The sequence below is a fragment of the Typha latifolia genome, chromosome 6 (assembly GCF_019914945.1).
Source record: "Typha latifolia isolate L0001 chromosome 6, TyphaL0001v2, whole genome shotgun sequence".
Lineage (NCBI taxonomy): Eukaryota > Viridiplantae > Streptophyta > Magnoliopsida > Poales > Typhaceae > Typha > Typha latifolia.
Window position 1 is genome coordinate 10,053,394 of NC_133091.1, and position 17,474 is coordinate 10,070,867.

At 35.9% G+C, this 17,474-nt stretch overlaps 1 protein-coding gene across 1 annotated transcript; it reads right to left on the bottom strand.

Moving 5' to 3' along the window:
- Positions 1–3,004: 3,004 nt before the first annotated feature.
- Positions 3,005–17,264, bottom strand: LOC140790151 (RNA pseudouridine synthase 6, chloroplastic). The gene is made up of 9 exons (XM_073140095.1): positions 16,863–17,264; positions 14,164–14,292; positions 9,624–9,878; positions 9,297–9,378; positions 7,345–7,460; positions 7,216–7,270; positions 6,958–7,069; positions 4,957–5,126; positions 3,005–3,687 (listed from the first exon to the last, which is right to left on the bottom strand). Exons 1-9 carry the CDS (start codon positions 17,108–17,110, stop codon positions 3,403–3,405), a joined length of 1,452 nt encoding a protein of 483 aa, XP_072996196.1. The 5' UTR covers positions 17,111–17,264; the 3' UTR covers positions 3,005–3,402.
- Between the last annotated feature and the right edge of the window lie 210 nt (positions 17,265–17,474).

Below are 17,474 nucleotides of genomic sequence, written 5' to 3' on the forward strand. Positions count from 1 at the left end.
AGTGTATCCTGGGATGTTTTATTTCTCGTGACACGTGTTTAACATTTTTTTATTTTTAAAGAAAGAAGATAGTTTTGTAGTAAGTTTAACCATTCCAATGATAGATAATGATATTTTTCAAAGGTACAATTTGCCATTATGATCCATAACAATAAGTATAGTATATAGTTTTAACTCTCTAGCTAGCGTTTCATCTAATCCTATCTCAGAGGTACTTTGCATATCAGCGTAAGAAGGAAGAAGAAGAGGAGAGAGAGAGAGAGAGAGAGAGAGTAGGTAGTGATGTATGGCCCATGCATGCATGTGCATAGGGTAAAAGAATAGCCCATGCATGCATGCATTACCGACCTCATGTCCTTGCCTGACACTAGGAAATTTATTCATGTCGTGGAAATGGTTAAATTCTTTGGGATTGAGGAGATCTGATGGGACGTGACAGCACAGATTATGGCCGTATGGGATGATCATCATTCCTCATTAAAACGATAGGGACCTTTGACTCTTCCCTAACCATCCATCACACATATATCATATATTACATCCAAACCCTACCACTATTCTCCATTTCCACGACATATGTATATTATATATATATGTATATATATATATATATATAACCTTAACTATATAACTTCTCTCATTAGTTACCTTATTATATTTTATAGTCGAGAAATATCACTTGACTGTCACATCATAGGGGACCATTTTATTTTCATTGTAGAAGGAAAAAGAAAGAAAAGTTTTTGTCAAAAAAAAAAGAAAAAAAAAAAAGAAAGAAAAGTTTAAAATAAAGATGATCATTTAATACTTAAGGTAAGATATATTAGATAGTTGAATAAATTAAAGTATCACAAAAAAATAAGGAGGTCTACAGTTCAGATAAACACCCTAACTTTGCAAGACGACGACCAAGACAAAAGGACTTGTTATAAAATAATATCAAAGCTTTAATGAGACAAGAACGACATGGATAGGAAAATTCTGAACAAAAATTGTGTGAGCGTGAGAGTAAAACTATCCCATTATAGATAATGATGATAATGATTTTAAAAAATTAAAAATAGGGATATTTCAAATAATACAGTATAAGTTATTTAGTTTTAATTAATATATACTCTGTCATTGAAAATTTTGTAAAATTTTGTAACCTATTTTCTATTTTATCTATATTTTTCATTTAACACCATACGTCATTAAATTACTAAATTGCATTTGGAAAAAAAAAAATTGGCATACACCCACGCTAACCAAATTCAATCTTAGCCATATCTCACTCTAGTACATCCCACAATCTAATCTCGTTTTCCAAAATCAAACCATACCCCACTACGATGGGAAAGAAGGCATAACATAATTATTGATTACTATTAGTCCTTAAATAAAATAGAGAAGAAAGAATAATTTAGATATTTAAAAAATACCCTTAGTATTTCAACAGAAATATTTCTTTGAGTTAATTCAGTGTTTTAGATTAGAAATATCACGTTGTATAAGATAGCATATATTCTTCTTCTTTTTTATTTATAAGCTATTAATTAATTTGTAAATTAATCATAGACTAGATAAAGAGACTAATTATTCTCTATAGAGAGAGAGAGAGAGAGAATTAATATCTGGAAGACATCTTTGCAAATATTACATCCGCACGTGAAGGGTGCAGTCATCCGCGGTTCGTGCAAGTAGGACGTAAACAGGAACTGAAGGGTTGTCAGGGTTATGAATCTCACGTGCCAGAGTTACTACTACGACTTTTCTCTCTCTCCCTCTCTCTCTGTGTCTCTCTCTTAGATCTCTATGGATCTCTCTCTATGTGCTTTGTCGAGTAGTTACTGGTAAGTAGGATGGTGTTCAGAAGTAGCATTCAGTGACTGTTAGTTTCCTAAATGCTTGTACGTGACTTCCCATGGCTATCTATATTAGCTCCAAAGAGGAAGTGTTGTGAAAGTTTGATGATTTAGAGCAAGGTAGAAAAATCACTTCTCAATTTACTTTCTGTGCAATAGATTTAATATAGAGATAAGTTAATTTAATTTAATTTTTTATGACCATAATACTACCATTAAAATTGGTGAAGGATGAAGTTTCAAAGGGAATGTAGGTACTTTAAAAAATTTTAACTTTCGAAAAAAGATAAAATATTCTCTCTTTTTTTGGGGGGATCTTAGGTGCATTCAATGGTGCGGAGGTGTTACATGAAAATTTTACTCTTTGTGCTAGAGAGTTTATATATAGTTAGACTAGAGAGTTCACAGTTTATATGTAATCACAAAAGTAAAAAGTTATTGTCCATCTCTCCTAGTGAGATGGATTTATTCTAAATCTAAGTAAAGAAAGGACAACAACTGTAAGAGAAAGTGACGAAACCATTGACCAAATAAAATATAAGATAACCCTATATCCGTAGTGGTAGGTGATTAAGACGAAAGCGAGGTATCAGAAAAGTAGGCAAAAGTAGACATCCAGAGAATATGTGGATAGGGTTGGATTCAATCAAGAAAACCAAAAAAAAAAAAGAGAAGAAAAAGTTAGACAGCCTTTACAACCTCATATCTATCATGGACAAAGAAGGTAAAAGTTATGTTGGCCATGCACTCACATTGGAGGGATTTCATGGCAATTTGGGTCACTAAAAATGAGGTCAATGGCTGCACTAAGGGAACATTACCCATTTGTGGAGTTCGTCTGTGGGACCAAAACCTCCAAAAGCAATGGGCATGGGGTTTAGTCTAGTCTTTTCAATATCCTGAGTGCCACTTTGCTTACAGCTTGAATCATTTCTGGTTATCTCCAAGTGATATCAAAGTAGGGACAGCTTCAACAGTTCTGGGCCAAGATCCTGCTTGGACTAAAGATAACAAACCCTACCCGTAAGCGCGGCCCATTTTTTCAAACCCTAGTGCACTTCATGAGAGCATTGAAATGAATCCGAAATTTGTGAAATAAGAAGCTTGAAGTAGACCCAACATGATCTGAATGTGACAAGAAAGGAGAATCAGTAACAAAATTCAAGAAATCAAGCAAAACTTCATTTACAGTCTTCTTACAGATACAGATCATTACAAGGATAAAATACAGCCCTTGCCTATTCATGTCCAAACTGAACCAGGCTGAAACCTAAATAATGTAGTATACATGTAAAATATTGTGAGCTCCACCCAATATTACTAGTTTCGTCGAAGTGCGCTTAAGTTCTCTGTCTGCTTGCGGATGAAGAAACCTGTCAAATTAGATAGCAAGATGATTCTTTGAAGTGCAACACCTGAGTACCAAACAGAGATCATAAAAGATTTCTCTGACTCTTGTCGATGGAAGTCGCTTTTGAGTGTTTGAACTTAATGATGATGGCATTTAGACCCTGATGGAAGGAGTTGTTCGTACTATCTCATATATCATGGATCAAAATTATGCTACTTCCTGTCGCCACCATGGAACCCCAGCCTCATAAGAGCATTTGCCATCATGCCATGAGATATGAGATGCTTGTAGACCAATTGCAGTATTTGGCTCCTTACCATGCTGAGAAATCCATGCTTCAGTAGCTGAGATCCTTTCATCATCACTTGTAAAGTTCTTTCGCTCTCTACCAAATGGATTGATGCCCAGATTATTCATTTCTGCCAAAGCAGCAGGCATGTACATGGAGTCTCCTACTATGGGCGAACCTATAGCAGCCAATTGTGCTCTCACCTGCATTAGATGTAATCACTATGTGAAGTACTTCCTTTTTCACAAACAACATGACAGGAACACAGCAGACATCATCTAATTGACCATATTCGATCTAGGGAGATAGAGGAACTTGTGTTAGAAGAGGATACATGGTTTTAGTGCAAGAGTATGGTCAATCCTTAAATCCTGATTGTTACACAGAAACAGCACCAAGCCTTCAATCCTGACTATTTGGGCTAGCCATATGGATATCTTTATTTAGTGCAAGAGTCTCTGTCAAAATCAAGTGTTATCATATCCTTTATTACTATGTCCTCCTACGTCAGGTATGGTCATCCCCTCTCAAAGGGACCTTTTACTTGGGTGGAAACATCACCATACTAGTGCACTATGTATTCTCATTGAACACATCCAAAGCATCTTCAGATTAAAGTATCTTATTACTATAGTTGGTACCGCTAACTTTTGCCTGACACAATTGTTTCTTACTTCACCTTTCTCCAGTAACCCACTAATCTACCACAACATACTTTCTTGGAGATGCTCAACTTTTTCATATTGCTTTCTAGTTTCTAGTTGTGCAACATTCTGATTAATAAAGTAATGCTGGTCTTGTGATTGTCCTATAAAACTTTCATTTCAATCCAAAGAATAAGCAATTATCACATAAGATACTAGTGCATTTCTCTGTTGTATTCATCCTAATCTAATTCTATGCATGAAATCCTCACTATTCTCCTATCAACAAATTCCTTCTACCTTTTTGATCCCTCCATTTACTATATTTGCATCCCACATATGCAGTATTAATGTGCCTATTGTAGAACATTTATCTCTATAATTCTTAAGTCTCCAACTGAACTTGAATTTCAAAAGTAGTTATGATATATTATAGTAAGATGTTTCTCGGAATTATGATCCATATAGTTCTCTACACAATTTCCAGAAAAGAAACTCACCCCGGGAGAGACAAGAACCCTTCCAGTCATCTCACAATATCATTTTTTCCCCCATGGTTTGTCTAGTCCATTTTCTTCCCCTTGTCTCCTATTTACAGAAGTAGAGAAATTTGGAAAGTCCATTTAACCCATACACCAAACTAGTATTAAAAAAATTGTGCAGAGATCCTTACATAACAGAAGCAGATTTTAATCCTCTAAGTGAGAATGGTTAGTTTAGAAAAAAAATAAGCTCAGTATTCAAAAGTGAATATTAGTAGAGCCCATAAAGACAGAAACTTTTGGTTCTCGATCAAACATAAGGAAAACAAATCTTTTATCAATGTACCTGATGAGTTTTTCCCGTCAAGAGGTTAATTTTACATTCATAGGCAGCTTTTTGTGAGGGCCATCCACAATTGTCAATGTTGTAGACTTTCCCAATGTCCGAATTTGGCCACGGCACCTCCTTGCACTCCAACACCTCTAGTTGACAGAGATGCCATCCACCAATAGAATCTATTGTAACATGACATATATAAATATCATATGCTACGACACCAAAAAGTAATAAATATATGATGCATCGGTGTGTAATGGTGTTACCACTCAAACCATGAAACAAAGCACAGAAGTGTTTGGCAGTGCATGTTTGATGTCATACTAAACTTACTATTCTCAGATTTATTGTCATCAGGAAGTTTAGTTTATTATCCACTAAAGGAGGAGCTTCACTTTCCATTGGATAGTAACAATGGAGTATGCAAATGGCATATTTTTATATTTTATTGATCATTATCTGTACTCAGTATATGACTGATATATTGTAAGCATTTAGCTATAACTCTATAGAAACTCTAAAGAGACTATGCATGATAATCTCAATAGAAGAAAACTGCAATGCTTCTTATGTTACCTGGCTAATATATTCTGAAAGAAAATTCTAACATCATACAAAAGTAGCATCTTATTGCTCTAAGATATCTTGCATAATGTAAGTTCAGCAGTCAAGATTCCCTGAAAAAAATGTTAATAATAAATTCATTCGTCTTTTCTATTTCTGATGAACTATTTAATGACTGATAGGAGTCCTTATATTTAAAGGTTTAAATAAAAGCCAAGATGCTCACCAATAACCTTAATTTACAGAATAATTGCCATTGACCTCATACAGCATGACCCCTAAGCCTCAAGGCATTTTTAGTGAGCCTCATTTCAACGCATGAAGACAAAACAAGCTCCACTGATTTTTTTTATAAACACTGATTAATTCAGGCCAGTTATATAAATCATTTTATGTTATTTAGCTCTATCTTGCAAAATATGCTTCAATAAAAAGGTTCTTATATCTTTTCTCGTTGTTTACATATAAGTCATTTTATGGTCCTTGTCTCTCGCTTGTACACCTTCCACTTAAATGGAATTTCTACCTAACAGTGAACTATATTGTATGAGGTGGACATGTTTGAAATATCTCAATTGATATTCTTGCATCATTTATTGGCTCAATTTCCATATTATTCTTAAATAATCTGTCTAGTGGCAATCATCCATCTAAATACTCTAATCAGATCTACAATAGTTTTTGAACATTCTTCCTAACTGAAAGATCCAAAACCATAAACCACCACACTTGTAGATGCATAACAGAGTTTATTTATCAACAGATACTCAATAATCACAAAAGATATGCTAACACAACACAGCACAAGCAGTCCATGATAGCCCTTTAAACAACCTGAAGAAAATAAAGGCATACTTCTTCCACTAATTTCTCCAATGCATACACCTTCCTTCCATGTACCATGATTCGACAAAGTATTTGTTTAGCAAGAACCACATCTATTTTTAACAAGAAATTACTTAATTACATCCATATATGATTATGCTTGCAAATTGGTGGTCATGCATGCCAACTACCATAGTATGACATGTTGTTCTTGACAAATTTTCTTTAAGGTAGGCACACTAGGCATAGGAGCACAGCATATTGATAACCTCAATATGTGGAGTACAACCACAGGCCTCTATATTCAGAATGGTGCTCTATGCTTCTCAACAAGGAAGCAAGTTTATCTCTCTTCTTACTCTTGTTTTATTTCTTCACAGTTAGTAGCATTCGTCTAATTGACTTCTAATATGAACTTCCTTTTGCTTAAAAAGAACTATGAATAAAATATACCTAACATCTTTATCAATATCTGGAAGATATGAACAACACAGTTGTTAGGATTTGATCAATTTGACTTGGTGATGAGTAGAATATTCTGGGAAATTATCAACAGGTTCAGTTCAGTATGGCACAAGATGCAATACCTTTTGAGATAACAAATCAAACTTCAGAGCATACCTTTTGAGACTAATCTTGGAGCCATATTCACTGGACGCATGTAATGTGAAATTACTCCAAGTGGTACAGGTTCTGCAGCAAGAGCCAGATAAAGTTTCTTAACTTGTTTTTCCTGGTTATAGAAATCAATCATCAGTCCCTATTAGCAATTTGCATTGCAGATTTGTCTAACTAGAAATTATATCTTAGTGAGATAATGTAACTGAAGAAAGTTTAAAACTTATTTATTAATTGACTACACAATATATGTAAACTTACCCTTATAAATCCATGGAAGACGGAGCAAAAATCCTTTGTTCTAGCCAAAACAACACTGCAGAGACAGATGTCAAATACCATTATTTGTTCCATGACCATTGTTCATATAAAGAAGAAAGTGAAACACACCAGCCTTCAGTACAGTTGTCTATCTGGTGGGTGGTTCTTAAAGTAGCTTCCAATCCTAAGGCACGAGAAGCAAATGTCGCACAGCATTCTTCAATGTTATCTGTTGTTCCTCCTACCTAAAACACCAGTTTACTTTGAATAGATTATGTTCAAAGTTCTGAAAAAAAAGTATTAAGAATTTGAACATAAGAAAAACTAACAGATTTGTCAGATAATAATATAACATTCCTTTGGTAATCTAGTATTCCTTCCTACCTCCTACACCTTAGCAACAAACATAAAACAAATTAATTCTAAATCTTCAAGTGACAAGACTTCTCCCATATATTTATGTGAATACATATGCGATGTACATAGGCTTGACATATGCAATACGCATAGGTTTGGCGACCAGATATAAACTATCTGCAAGTTACCAGGCAGGGCATAAAAAATTTATGGGAAGTCTTAGGTAGATGAGGTAGTTATATGCTAAAAACATGCCTTTCTATCAACGGGTTCCTATTAAATTAACTTGGTTAGTTCGGTTAGCAAACTAACAATTTCGGGTAACCTGACCTTGGTTGGTGGTTAGTCAATTGTCAATTTGGGTTTTCCAATATGTGAGGGTTCTCCACATTAATAAAATCATCATTTAGATTAACCATTAGAGTGCAAAATCAATACAAGTTAGTCAAAGGTGTCATATTTCCTAATCAATATAGCGGCAAGTACATAGTGACCAAAGGGTTTCATGGCCCATGGCGCGCAATGATACAGGTGATATGAGCCATTGCAAGTCTCAGAAATATATGTTTAATGAATTTTCCTATGAAATTATCTTATCTATAAGGGATAATTCTATTTAGACCCTTCGAACTATTATAGTTTTCCATATACATTCCTTGAACTTATTTTTTACCACATACATCCCTGAACCAAAAAAATTTTGATTTAGAGATCCATAAAGTTACTATTCTATTGGTGTAAAGGAGCATGAGTGGATATATTTTTAAATTCAAGTGGTGTATGTAGGTAGTAAAAAAAAAATGTAGGGAGTGTACGTAAGAAAACAGTAATAGTTTGGAGGGTCTAAATGAAATTATTCTTATATATAATCAAATAAAAAAACAAAAATATGCAATTAAGCAACTTTATCACAATCTCAAAAGAAATGGTAACATCATAACTCTATTCAACCAAGATGGTCTATTGCAACAACTAAAAGAGTACCATCACAAAAGAAATTGAAAATGATCAAAATGTGATTACTAGATAGTCCAATCTAAAAATAAGGCCTTATTTTCCTTCAGGTAAATCTGCTCAAGGTCATCGTTTCAAGTTTCTATGTTTCTTCACAACCGAGATAGGATTTAGCATCAGGGAAAGCAGCAAGACCCATTATATCGCATGTTTCTATGTTACTTTGTGATTGACTTGGTCATTTATGTAACCTGATATGGGCTCATTATTGACAAAAGCGGGCCATTATTTACACTCGCCATGGCAGCCGCCACGACCTTCTTTTAGAAGGTTGTTCCTTATATATTCTTAGGAAGATTCTAACTCGAGTCCTTGCCACTTTCAATCAAGCCCACTCGTTTCCGATTAGGACTCCTGAAATTCTAAAGGGTACAAAAAAGGAGCTATAATCATCCTTAAAGAAGCCCCAGAGGTAACAAATTTGGATTAACTTGATCTAGCGAACTCTCTTCACTTTCACCATTTTGACTCCAGAGCAAGATCCTTTGCCCTCTTTTTCTCTGAAAACCCAGACACTCAGACACCAATAGCTGAAACATAAAAATTTCATCCATTGAGTATTGAACAAATAAGGTAGTGGTTAGAATAAAGTAAACTGCAGTTTTAGTCACCATAGTTCATGTATAGGTAGAAATATAGAGAATGATAGTTCAAATGCATAGCTCGAATGTGTCCATCCAACAAATGATTGAAAAGGTTGAAATACATACGGAAGTTGCAGCTGGTTTGTCAATGACCACATACGAATCAGTCACTGCTATTATTCTGGACTTCCAGTCAACTTCATAGCACCTGGTTAAAATCAAAGATTAGTAGGAACAATAAGGCATTCTCTAAATCTAAAAGTCATGCAAACTATTCTTTTTTTTAGACATAGCATCCAAACCTTCTTGATTTCCTAAAGATGGACTATCTAAATTCTATGAACAAGTAGGATACTGTAGTGTGACATCACATGCCAGAAAAGTGTAAGGATAGTATACTGACAACGAAAAAACTGAGCTTTGTTACCATAGGGAAAAACTGGTCAAATTTACCTTGGGAAGCGCTTAGGGTGTACATGGACACGTAGGTAAGTGCCAGATTCAACAAATTGATTAGCATCTGTTATTCGAAATGTCTTTTGTGCTTCTCTCACAGTCTTCCCTTTAAGGGATGACCTCTTCTTCAGGACTGAAGGTTCTGTTACTTCTTTGAAGATCCGAAATTGTTCTGGAGTTGCACTTGGAGGAGGATTTGGGCACACTAAGGCATAATGCACAGCCCCAAAGTGAATAAGATCTGCAACAAACCTTCAAATGTAGAATGCTCCATTTATTATATTTAAAAGTACATATCCCTTACATCACTCAAAATTTATGTTAACATAGAAAGGGATGCACGGTGACATCACGTTATTAGTTGCTTGTCTATCCAACTACATTATGTGAAACTGTTTTGGCATTTATAATCTGGCCACCCATGGCTCACATGAATATGACAATGAACTTGACAGAAATCTAAACACCTAAAACTTGTTGCAGGACATCACCAAATCCACTCTACAAGGCCCACTTACATTATCATTTGAAATTTGTCAGTGCCATTATTTGTTATGGCAAATCATGGGCAAAAACACTTGTCTTCATAATGCACAATCTATATAGTGCAAAGAAATCGGAGTTTCAAGTGGAAAAGAAGCAAATTCAATAGGCTATATCAGAAGCCGTTCAAATGGTACTCGGTCTTGTTCAAACAACACTCGGTCTTGTTCGAACAATGCTGGGTCTTGTTCGAATTTCAGAACAAAAAAAGGCATAATTTGTATAAGACAACTTAAGTGACGTTTGAACGATATTTATGGGGTTCAAAAGGCATGTGTAGAATTGAGAAAGGAGCATGTTGTTTCATTCGAACTTTTCCTTTGATTCACCTAGTCCGAACTAGAGATATTACTTCTCACCTATATAGGGATCTCAGAGGTATTCACAAACATCCAACCCACTCAAGGAGTTCTAGGATCCCTTAAGTAAAAGAGTTTTCTTTTCCATCAAGTATGGGGAGTTGAAAATTTGTTCCAATACTTGCTTACTTCTGCATGTCTTAAAGTATTTTGGAGGAGCTACATTGATTACCAACGACGTCTAAGTTTCAACGTCTTGACAACGTGGATGATCCAAGTCAAGACAACGTCAGCTGAAGGCAATCTATTTGCATGTGGAGCAATTAATAGCGACGGACTGCAAGGAAGAAACATTTCAATTAATTGTTGTGCGTGTCATACGAACGAGTGTAAGTGAATCTTGTATCCACGATTTTAGTGGAATAGATTGATTTGTGTGTAATCAGATCCGTAGTATTTTCCTCTCTTTGGTGAGGGAGATTTTTCCACATTAAAAAAAAACTAGTCTTGGTTTTTGCCATGGTTTCAAGTTTCTGCTGTTCCTAATTCAGGACCAAAACAAATCCAATAACTGGTTTTGACCGAATCGGCCAATACCCAATAAAGAGAGCTCGTCGGAGGGAGAGAGAAAAAGAGAAAATACCTCGTTGGAGCTCATCGAAGAAGCATTGCAAAAGAAGAATCGGAGAGGGAGAGACCAAGAGAGAAGGGAGTCAGTGAGGGAGAGGGATAGTTAGTGGGAGAGAGAGAGGAGAGAGAGAACTAGATAGGGAGAGATCGAGAGAAAGGTGTTGGTGCGAGAGATGGAGTGGTAGTGGGAGAGAGAGAGAGTTAATAAGAGAGAGGGGAGTCGGTGAGGGAAAAGGAGTGGTAGTAGGAGAGAGAAAGAGGTAGTGAGAGAGTTAATAAGAGAGAGAGTTAGTGGGAGGGAGAGAGAGTTAGTGGGAGAGAAAATTAATGAGAGAGAATTTGATAAGAGAGTAAGTGCGGGAGAGTAAGAATATTTTTTATTTGTATGAAAGGGGGAAAGAGTGTAAGTAATAAAAACTAAGGTTCCAAGTAAGTAATAATATTTCTATTTTAAAATTTTAGATTTATATATGCATAAATTTATATTTAAATCTTATTATTATTTTTTTAAATTTTAAATTTTTTTGTATTTTAAAATTTATTTAAATGTATAAACCAATACAAAACGGCCGATACTTGGAACCTTGGTTTTTATGCCTTTTTCATATCTTTCGGACCTACTAATTTCTGTTCTCTCCCACCCTTGGAATTTCAATTGGTACCAAATCTTAATACCTTGGATTCACAATTTTTTAAATTCTTATTGAAGAAAGATATTGGAAGAAAATGATAAATACCAAGGTTCAAAATATCATGATCAAGATCGATAACTCAAAAAAATGATACATATTAGCCGTATCAACTGCTAGTATCGGATTTCGAAATCAAATTATTCTTTAATTATGAAAATACAAAAAAAAAATCTTAATTTTTTTTAAAAAATGACAGAAAAATTAAAAAAAAACATATTATAAATCTAAAAAAACTCACTCTCTATCTCTATCTCTCTCCACTCACTCTCTTAACTCTCTCTACCACTCTTCCCCCATTCTGTCACTCTCAGTCAAAAGACTCATGCTTTTCAGTCACTCCCTCTCTTGATCTAACTCTCCCCCTTCCCCCTTTCGGTCACACTGTTGGTACACAACAGAGAGAAAAACAAAAGAGGGAGAGTATGAAAGAGAAGAGAAATGGAAAAAAAAAAAACCAGTGGTAATAGTTGAGCCATATTAATCCTAAAAGGGACTATGTCCTCCCAAAAATTTTAAAATTTTAATTCTAATTTCATCTTGCTTATTCTTTCCTAAAAAACTAGTATGTTAATATACTAATTAGCAAGGTTCCAAATATCGAAATCGCGATCGGGATCGGCCGTCTGAAAAAACGATACGTATCGACCGTATCGGCGGTATCGGCAGTATCAACCGTCCGTATCAGCCTGTATTTTAAAATAATTTTAAAATACAGAAAATTTCTTAATTTTTTTAGAAAAATAATAATAAGATATAAATATAAATTATTCATAAATAAAGTCTAAAAAATTAAAAAATAAATACTATTTTCTCAATTTCTATTTCTCCCTTTCTACCACTCACACTCTCCCTCTCTCCCACAAAAATTTAAAAAAAAATTTACCTTCTCTCCACTAATTCTCTTTTTTATCAAACTCTCTCTCTCACTAACTCTCTCTTATCAAACTCTCTCCCTAATTAACTCTCTCTCCTACTCTTTCCCTTAAAAACTCTCTCTCTCCCTCACCAACTACCACCTCTTTTCCTCTTTAACATAGTTTTTTAATTTTTGTTTTCTCTCCATGTCTCTCTCTCTCTCTCCTCTTCCCCTCTCTCTCTTCTTCCCTCCCCCTCTTACTGCTGCAACCCACAAACTCTATCTCTTTCTCCCTCTTTCTCTTTCCCTCTCTTTTTCTCTCTCTTGCTCTATCTCTCTTTCTCTCCTTCCCTTTCTCTCTTCCTCCCTCTCTTTCCCTCTCTTCCTCCCTCTCTTTCTCTCTCTCTTTCTCTCTCTCTTTCCCCTTTCTTTCTCTTTTACCCATGCCCGTCTCGGGCGGGATCGGTCGATACGGCCAATCCCGACCCGAAACGAATCGGGTATTGGCCGATCCAGCCGATACCCAACCGAAACCAATCAATAGATTGGTTTCGGCCAGGATCGAGATCGGCTACGGCTGATCCCGATCCGTTTCGGCCGATCCCACTCGGGATCGGCTGAAACTAGGAACCATGCTAATTGGCCCCTCCTTAAATTAGAAGCAAGCTCCGCCCTTAGAAAAGGATGGCGTTGGAGTGCGGTGTCGAAAGAGGAGCTCGCCAAAAATCTATTTTGATGGATCGATGTCGGTGGACTTCACCAGAGAAGTAGCTCACGAGAAAATGAGGTGTGTCTCGTACTCTTTGATCCATCTTGGGTTGTTTCATTTGATCCAACCAAAATGGATTCAGTTTCGGCTAACCTTGCCGAAATCGATCTGGTTACGACTGATCCCGATCAATTTCGGCTAATCCAGATCAAGATTAGTCAAGACTAGGAACCTTGATAAAGACCTTAAATTTTTTTCTTATTATCACATCAATTCCATATATATGAGTTATAGCTATTAATAGATAAATATAATTCTCTCAGGAAACTAAAAACAGTAAACAAGCAGTATCAATCTACGTCTCTTCCCTCATGTCTTTATTTGTGAATGCAATATTTTTATTAAAAATTTTCAATGCACAAAATCATGCTAAAGTTAAGGTCAAAATGCTTACATCTCAATATTCTCAACAAGAATTTTTAAGTATGTGAGAGTTGACAAAATCAATTCAAAAAGACAAAAGGTGGATTAGGTATTATGTAGAAAACTAAAATACATACAAACATCAAGGAAAAAGAAAATTTTCATTTTCATTTTGCTCTTCTCTTCTTTCAAGTAATTCTAGGAAAATTAGTATCCTTGTACAAATTCTGCTCCTTTCCTGGTGTTTTTTTAATTGCTTTCTTGTTTTATGCCTAACGGAAACAATAGTTATTCAACAATTCATTCTTTCTTCCTTCATTAGAGCAATGATTTGGCACATTCCATTACTAGGACTATATATCAGCAATAAAGGATATATACTTACAGAGGAGGAAGATGCAAAGCTTTGCAAATATAATCACCAACAATCCCTCCTTCTGGTACTACAAGATGTTCAACCCTTGGTGACCCACTCTGCAATGGGCATGGTAGCAGACGATTATATTCTGGATACCTGCACAAAATCGGGATAACAATGAGACTGGCAAGATTAATGGAAAACAGACATGAATGCTACTCAAATACAGTGCAACCATTGAAAGCTGATTCAACAGCTCCATACATGTTATATACTCAATATAAAATAGAATAAACTTCAAGAAAGTTCCACATGATGTTACTCTAAAATAGGAGGCAGAAGAATTCACTAAAAACAAAAACTTGAAGCTTAGATATTGGCATGAAGCTGGGGCAAGGTGAAACTTACAGAAACGAGGATTTCATCAGTTGCTCCACCAAAATTAATAAGGCCATCCTTCAAACATCGCTTCAATTCTTTGTTGCAGATTAGAGCTATGACAGATGTCTTAGGATAAAGTATTTTAGAAGCTCCGTTTCACTTTCTCCTTTTCAAAAAATAGAAATCATGACACTTTTAATTACCAATGTTTTAAAATAACTGTAGTTCATAGGCGGGTGGCTAGGAGATCACCTAGTCTCTAGGCACTGGGCGGGCACCTAAAAATAAGTCTATAACACAAAGACTGTGTAACCTCAAAATAGTCATAGACATCTACAAGGGAAGTTGTTCTTTGCATAGATGCAATTGTTGTTGTTGCTACTGCATGCGTAGTCTTAGAGTAATAGCAAAAACCTTCTAGTTGTTGCTCCTCTCAATGGCGGTTTCATTGCTAATCTTTACAAGAGACCCTTTCTATAGAATTTAGGAACCCCTTGGAATTTAAATAATAGGTACCTTTAGGACCCCAGTAGAAATAGTATTTATACTAAATACCCACTCTAAAACTTTTAAAACCACCTAACTTCCGGTGCTTAGCGTTAATTAACTGCCTAGGCTCAAATTGCCTTCCGGACCTGCCTAGCTTCTAGATTGCGTGCCTTGATGGTCGCCCCGCCTAAGGCGGCCACCTTGAGAGAGAGAGAGAGAGAGAGAGAGAGACGGAAACATCGCACTAGACACTCATCACAGCAGGTTATTCAAATTTCAAAGGAATTACATAGACCTAGGGTTTTTTCCTCATTTTTCCATCCATCCCTAAAACCACAACCTCACGGCTTCACCAACTTTGAACTTCCAATACATCCTAGGGTAAGAACTTTCAGTTGCATCAACCACGAAGAACGCATATAAAAACATTTCAAGATAAATTAAAAAAAGAAAACCTCTACCTCATAAAAGGGAAGGCAATTTTTCAAAAAGCTGGTTATTTGACTGATATAATCAAGTTGATTTGAAAGAATATTATGCAGCAAAACAGAAGGCATCCAATTGCACAAGACCTTCATGAATATGGAATCTGGAAAGGGAAGATATACGCCGCCTTACCCTCATTATCAAGGAGGTTGTTTCCATGACTTGAATACATAACCTCGTGAATGCAAGGGAAAGCAAAATATACAAGTGAAAAGGACTATATGCTAGGCCCTTTGAATGCCAAATGCAGTTGACTTTTTGTATATCAAATATGGGAATTCGTCGAGAAAAACAAGCCAGGATATGCATGGCACATCTGATTGCAAATTTCCAAGGACACAGCTATTTTTATTAAAAATAACTGCCAAGACAGTCTAGCTGCCTATTATTGGAGAAGCCATATAAGCATCCTTCTAGGCTTTTACATCGCTATTAAGATCATTCATATTAAAATTGCCACAAATAATGTTCCATTTGGTCCTTAACACTACTTTAACTTTGAAGTCTCATCCTGACAAAGCTTTCTGTTTAATATGGGTTAGTACTTATGATTCCATGCTCCCAAGGCTTCTTAATAATATCCGTAGTAGACAAAGAAAAGAGCAACTCAAAATTGTCCTGTTTGCAGGAACAATAGATGCACATTTGCCAAGCCTGTGCAGCTTACATTTTTATTTTAGAGGCCCTATACAAATTTACTATATATAACTTACTTCCAAACAACATCATGTGATGTTACCCACAAAGAATGCACAACAACATAATGGGGCAGAAGCATATTACATGTCTTTGGTAAACACAAACATCTATAGCCAGTCATTCATAACTTTCAGAGTTTCAGTCTTTCAAAACTCCACTTCCTTCAAAATGTTAATCTAAGAGAATCCATATAGACATCATATGCTTGGGTTTAGCAGTATTTCCTCTTCAGATTGACATAACTTGTATACTTCTACACTCCTCAAGTCCAAAGTCTCATCTTTACCACATGCTAACCCTGGCAGCTTAATTTCTGACTGAAAAGCCTTACATAAATTTACTTCCAAGTATTAATTAGCTATCTTATTGTGTAAAAGCCTCATTCTGCACTTTCTAGCAAGATACCATGCCATACGATCTAGAATACTTATTCTTTTATCACCTCAATCTTCCAACATTATACCCAACAATGTCAACTGTGCTACTTTCCATACTCTACCTCCCCATAGGATAAAACAAACAACTTACTCAAGCCAAAGAACTAAAGTGCAGCAAATAACTCACAGAAGCAAATTAACAAACATAAGACCGACTACCCAAATCCAAAGGAAAAAACTAGCCCAATTATCAAAAACACAGGAACACCCAGAAAAGACGACGTCAAACTTTACCCATCAGATGAAGCAGCAGACTCAGCGGCAACAGTCTCGACGGCGGAAGAGCGGGGAAGAGAGGAAGCCTTCTTCCTCAAAACCCAAGACGGATTCTTTGCGTGGCCATGATTCTTGAGATGATGAGAGGTAGCGAAACCGCGGAAAATGGGAGGGAGAGCAATTAGATTCCGACGGCTCGACGCCCATAGCGGAGGAAGCAAAGCGTTGGATAGGAGGGAAGCGAGAGCAGCAGCAGACTTGGGCATCGCTGTTTGCTTCCGTTCAAGCTTCGGCTTTGTTTGGGTTTTGCCGCTTTGATATATTTCGCGTTCAATGGTTCGTTCGGCCCGCGAAGCCTATTGGATCAGGTCTTGGCTCATCTCTTCCAGTCATTCTACCTAACGCAATATGATTAGAATCAAATTCTAAATGAACTTCGTTCGAGTATAATTCTTTTGTTTTCATTCTACCGTTAGAAAAAAAATGATAAGTTTTTCTATAATTTTTTTAATATGCTGATTCACTTTACAGTTCAACTCCTTCGTCAAAGCAATAGCACTAAGTAATAGAGTTATACGGAGATTGTGATAGCGATCGAGAGGTGATGGCATCTGCAATGGTCTTGCTTGT

What these genes read in the sequence shown, in the direction of transcription:
- LOC140790151 (XM_073140095.1), bottom strand. Translation starts at nt 17,110, where the DNA reads ATGCCCAAGTCTGCTGCTGCTCTCGCTTCCCTCCTATCCAACGCTTTG. An exon ending in TCTTCCATGGATTTATAAGG is followed by an intron (nt 7,070 to 7,215) that starts GTAAGTTTACAT and finishes TTCTATAACCAG; the next exon opens with GAAAAACAAGTTAAGAAACT. An exon ending in TGACGGGAAAAACTCATCAG is followed by an intron (nt 3,688 to 4,956) that starts GTACATTGATAA and finishes CATCTAATGCAG; the next exon opens with GTGAGAGCACAATTGGCTGC.